This window comes from Ictalurus furcatus, chromosome 6, assembly GCF_023375685.1.
Source record: "Ictalurus furcatus strain D&B chromosome 6, Billie_1.0, whole genome shotgun sequence".
NCBI classification, from domain to species: Eukaryota; Metazoa; Chordata; class Actinopteri; order Siluriformes; family Ictaluridae; genus Ictalurus; species Ictalurus furcatus.
In genome coordinates, this window is record NC_071260.1 from 25,888,810 (window position 1) to 25,894,809 (window position 6,000).

The 6,000-nt window shown below is 36.8% G+C and overlaps 1 protein-coding gene across 5 annotated transcripts in view; it reads left to right on the forward strand.

Annotated features, from left to right (window-relative positions):
- Positions 1–5,885, forward strand: part of traf3ip1 (TNF receptor-associated factor 3 interacting protein 1) — a 36,182-nt gene extending 30,297 nt beyond the window's left edge. For 4 of the 5 annotated variants that reach the window (XM_053627345.1, XM_053627346.1, XM_053627347.1 and 1 more), the window contains one exon: positions 3,444–5,885. In XM_053627345.1, the coding sequence (XP_053483320.1) occupies positions 3,444–3,606 (163 nt within the window). In that variant the 3' untranslated portion in view covers positions 3,607–5,885. The remainder of the gene's footprint in view (positions 1–3,443) is intronic. The other variant, XR_008386154.1, reaches the window with a different exon arrangement.
- The last annotated feature ends 115 nt before the right edge of the window (positions 5,886–6,000 follow it).

Sequence of the window (6,000 nt, forward strand, 5' to 3'; positions counted from 1 at the left end):
CGCAGATTTTCTGTAGATTTGGGCCAAGATGCATCATGTGATGTCATCACGAAGCGCATTCAGTCAAAGCCCTCTTCGATTCAAGTATGTCGATCAGGAGTACAACTAAAGGGTCTCATTTACCAACAAACATCGTTGCGAAAGACCGTGTAATTGTAATTTCGCCAATTTGTCCACAAAAAAACTCAGCAAGTTGCATCGCAAACCTCAGTGAAATCCTGTACTTACTGAAGAAGAATAAAACACTCTTACACCATACTGCTATAAGAAATAGTCAACTTCTTTGTGTTGAACAGCAACTACATCCTTTCATGGATTATTTTCCTATAACAATGTTTTATTTCTTTCATTTCCAGTGTTTAAAGTTGAATAAACTATAGATAACGTCTTGAGAATTATGTTACACCGACCGCATTAGAGTGGACTGCATTTTTTTTTTTTAATGTATTATTCTTAAATAAAACAATAACTGTATATTAGGGTTGTCACGATACCATGAACATATCTTACGGCAGAGTTGGGTACAAAACAACACATTACTGTGATCTAATGACTTTTTCTGATGACGCAGTAATGTCACGCATTACAATTTAAATTTATGTAATTTGATTAGTTACTGATGTCAATAAAATTGTTACTTGCGTTACAAATTTATTGTTAAGAAAACAATATTAAGAAAAATGCATTTTTAAAATAAATCACGTTTTACCCGAAGATTTTTTCTTTAACCCCGAATAATCCTCCACTTGGAGCGGTTTGTCACTACGTAACCGAACGTCAATAAAAGAAGACCACCTGTAATTTTATAACTTCAGAGAACTAAGGCGAGACCAGTCAGACAGGTTTACAGGAAACATACATGGAAATACTCGTGTCTTATTGGCTGACAGCTCTCAATTCTGCCAAAGCTAGCTCAGAGTCCGTGTGAGCAAAAATGGATATACGCTGATTTTTAATTTTTTTTTTATTTATTTTTTTTAAACCAGTCAAGGGGTTGAAACTGAAGCACTAACATCCTCTGATACTAATCAGGAAAATAAGCTGTGTAAATGTCTATATGAGTTCCAGTTTACATGAACATGATATGAGCAGAGCACAAGGAAAGATAATGTACTTTACATGGCACTGTAGCAGCTAAACCCATACAATAATAGCTTAGCTGTGCCTCCGCTTGGCTAACGACACCAAACTAGCCGAGTTAGAAAAGTTTGATATTTTACCAGTCTGGTAGTCCTACAAACAGTGACAACACCCGAGAAGTTTTATAATAAATCTGACTTACATACATTGACTCTCGCTAAAATTACTGAAAGAACTATGAGTTTCACTTTGTAGTTTATTTTTGTAGGTTTTCTAGGTTTTGAAAGTAAAGTTATTAGTAATCTGATTACTTTTTACATGCAATAATCAGTAATGCAATCAAATTCAATTTTAAAGTAGTAATTAGTCATCTGTAGTGGATTACTTTTTTACCGAACACACTTACGATACTATACCACCTGAAGTTTCATGATACTAAGTAGTATAATGATACCACACAATGTTGTGTTAATTCATCATTCAAATCTACAAAATGACTCAAAGTTACAGAAATACATGGATATAAATGAAAACATACACATCTGACTATTGAGGAAAGAACTCAAGAACAATCATACAATTGGCAAGCAACTAATTCAATGTGCCACATATTTTATCCATTGTTTCCTAGAGCAGTGAAATCATGCAAATGGAAATTGTCCTGAGTACTAAGAATGAACACAACATTTGGAAATGAACTCGCTTGCGATCAAACGCTGCTTATTTTTACAGGGGTCGAACAGATGAATTTCATAATGACTTTCAAGGACTTTACAAGTATTTTTTTTTTTTTTTTTGTAGTTTTCAAGGACTGTACAAAAAATGTCATTCAAACATATTCTTTATTTCTTCTTTTTACATTCCAAACGTCGCTAGATGACGTCATGTGCTAATTCACATGTTTATTATATCGTCACGTCGTATTGGTCTCTTGCATTCCTCCTAGTGTCAGCCCATTACATCTGTTTGACAGCGGCTGTGCTGTGATTTTGGCTGTGTGTAAAATAATCGCTCAGAGAGAAAGTTAGAAGTGAATGAATGTGCTGCTCGTCTCTGCCACTCACTGAACAGAGTAGCTGCAGAGAAAGGAGTACCTGCCCTGGGAAAGCACGACCTCGCGCTCGCGGGGCAGCACTGGCCACTCTCTTCTATGGAAAGTAGCTAAAGTTTGCCCAAAATTCACTAGATTTGTCGCTAGGTGTTTTTTTTTGTTTGTTTGTTTGTTTGTTTGTTTGTTTGTTTGTTTGGTTTTTTTTAGGGGGGAAAAAAAGGTGTCTGGAAAGTGGACCAGAGTGAGGGAATAGAGTTTTTGTAATTCAAGCACTTTTTAAGCACCACTAGCTAGAAAATGCCTAAAAATGCCAATTTTCAAGGTTTTCCCAGTACTTAAATTTCCCAAATCCAAATTCAAGCACTTCAAGCACCTTGTACGAACCCTGATTTTAATGTTTACACACAGCAGTTAGCATAAACGCTCGCTTGGCAGCAAACAGGAAATCTTTAAAGATTAAGGTAAAGAATTCAGGTTAAATGAAGGGTCATTAACCTTTGTGTATTCTTTAAATAAGCAGTGAGATGTGTGGTTTTAGCGAAAATAGTATTAACCGCCACACGTTTTTACTGCTCATGTACTTGTAAAAATATTATGTTTAATTTCTTGTCACCACTGTACTCTTTACCTGGCTGCTACTGCAAAAACTGCTATGTCCACATATGGTATAAGCTAATCTGCTGAATACTATGTTATAGTTTATGTTTACATTCACAGCATTTTTTTTAATTATTGTATCGGTATTCTTTTGCACTACCTGTTATATCGGACACTTCCACGCACTACTGTAAAATCGTGTACTGTTCGGCGCTACACTGTCACTTACTGTGCCTATTGTCATGTTTTAGTAGTACCGTACTGTCCTGTGTTGTTAGCACATGTCTGCACGTGCACGTTAAAATCTTAAATAAAATAAAATCTTATTTAGTTCTGTCTCGTCTCATGTGGTTAGTGTGTTGTTTTATGTAGCACCATGGTCCTGGAGGAACGTTGTTTCATTTCACTCTGTACTGTACCAGCTGTATATGGTTGAAATGACAATAAAGCCACTTGACTTGAGACACAACATTACTTACGGTACGACCGTATTGACGACACTACCGTTTAAAAAAAATACAATGGCATCGGCGGTATTTTGAAGCTTTAGTATCGCGATACTACTGTAGTACCGTTGTACCGTGCAACCCTACTTTATATATAAAACTACTACTGTCTAGCATGAAGTTTTATTAGTATCCCATTCATCATGTTTCATTCCTTGCTAATCATACTGTGGGTGTAATTTAAAAGCCTTGCGTTGTGTCTGTATCAGGATCACCGACAGCGCTGTGAAGCCCCTGAAGGCTGAACTGGCTGAACTGGAGCAGCTCATCACGGAACAGCAGGACAAGATCTGTGCCATCAAGTCCAACATCCTCCAGAACGAGGACAAGATTCACAAGATCGTGTCCAGCATCAACGTCTCGCAAACGTGAACCAAGCAATAAAATAGAGTCTTCTGCGCACTGTACACACAGCAGAGCTGTGTTACCCACTCTCTCATGGTGGAGGTGTGTGTGTGTGTCTGTGTCTGTGTGTGTGTCTGTGTGTGTGTCTGTGTGTGTGTCTGTGTGTGTGTCTGTGTGTGTGTCTGTGTGTGTGTCTGTGTGTGTGTCTGTGTGTGTGTCTGTGTGTGTGTCTGTGTGTGTGTCTGGTAAATCCTTCCAGGGTGTGTATGTTTGTGTGTGTGTCACTTTGTAAGAGTGTTGGATGAAAACTGAAGGAAGGAGGTAGAAATCGAGTCGCCCTGTTCATATCTCCATGAAGCTTAAAGGTGCCTTTTGTCAATACCTGCATCTGTTCTGGAAAAAAACAAACAAACACTCCTGCACTGTGTTAATCCCTTCACGTAGAATTGCACACATGGTTTGATTGAGAAATAGATGTTTGATCACAGTGATATTGATGTGGTATATATTTTATCATTGAGATGTCCAAATTTCCTGATTTTTGTCTACAAAAAATAATGATAATTAATTTACATTAACTGCTTGTGTTTTGCAGGTATGTAAGTGTCCTATCCAGACTCATGTTTATTTATAGTACTGAGAGAGCGAGAGAGAGAGACCTTCCTGGCAATATCTAAGACTTTATTATTGCTTTTCAGGTGTACTGTATCCCTCTGTCTCTCCAAAGCTTGTCTTAAGCAATATCAGCCTGTTTTCTGGACAGATCTTACCCTCTTGTTTTAGTCCAAACCACACCATTTAATTATTTTTTTTTATTCCCTTATTCCACTCTGTCTAGAAAGCCAGCACATAATGTTAGCTATTAAAAGTTATGCATGCCAAAAGCACTAGTCAAGCACCACTGCACTTTGATCAGGAAGACTGTGACAGAATACGTCTGTGAGAGCAGAAACCTGTTCAGCTATAGTACAAAGACGTTTTCAAATAATCCCTCGTTCTGTTTTAAAGGTTAAGATGCCTGTATTTTTACCCCTCACTTATATATTCTGTCTGTAAGTAGATTAGAAAAGGATCTATCAGGCTCGTGGCACGATTTAAGAGCTGTTCAGTCATACGCAAACATTTTTGAAAATGAATATTTTATAAGGAGGTCATAATAATAATAATAATAATAATAATAATAATTTTATTTATATATATATATATATATATATATAACATTTCTAAATTACTTTCATAATAATCATCTAAATGAATTGCATAATAATAAATATCATATCAGTATTATTGGCTATATTAAATCTGAATTATCATGAAAATATGAGAAAAATACAACTGCTTAACGTTTAAAGATTGATTATGAAACATTTCCTATAAACTGTAAACTATTTTTACCACACCCATATTGTGTTTGCTGTATAATATGTACATTTTGTTTGTATCATAGTTCACAAATGACTATAAATTTTGTAGTGGAGTGAAATAAATGGCTTCGTTTAAGTAAAACACTCGCACGTGCCCTGTTTTGTGAGAGTAGATGTGAAAGACATGAAAGCGGAGTTGTGAAAGTTTGCTGTTTGGTTGATATGAACTAAACATTACTGGGGAATTATGATTATTATTTTGGACAGCGTTATTGTGTGAAGTCTTGGGGGCGTCTGGCGTGGCACAGTTATATGCGCTGCTACACCCTGCCTTTGAAGGTCGATCCAGTCTCTCATTACAAAAACAGTTTAACAATCTAAATGCCTATATTAGAGGTCTGATTTTTTTATTTTTTTGGCAGACATTAAGACAGCTGCACAGGACTCTCTCTCTCTCTCTCTCTCTCACACACACACGTCCACCTTTCTTTCCCTGGGAAGCATGTGGAGACCCTTAGACTGGTATTGAGAATTGAGACCTGGCCATTTCGGGTAAGATTTTCGGATTTGGAGGCTCTTGAAATCCGGGGCACCTGGCTGAGACGCTGCTGGGAGAAGTGAGTGAACGTTAGGATTAGGACTGAATGATTGGCCTTTGTGTTCCTTTTGTCTTTCTCCTCTCCTGCTGTGTGCTAATGACAGGAGCAGCCATCTCCAGCTAACACTGTGGATAGAAGCTTCCTCAACACAGTGGATGAATTACATCCAGCAATTAAAAGCAGATTTCAGTTTAAAAATGATTTATTTTCTTAATGATGGAATAAACCATGACTGGGAGTGCAGTTATAGGAAAATAATCAACACCAGGGTGTTGTTACCAATTCCCATTAATAGCACATTGCAAATTGTTTTATTCAGCTTATACCACAGCAGTTTGTCGTCAAATCTTTTTTTTTTAATTAAACAATGACATCATCATTTTTAAAACTGTTTATTGCTATATTTTATGTTGTGGAAGGTCCACGAGAACAGTTACTTCCTGCTATCAATTATGTTA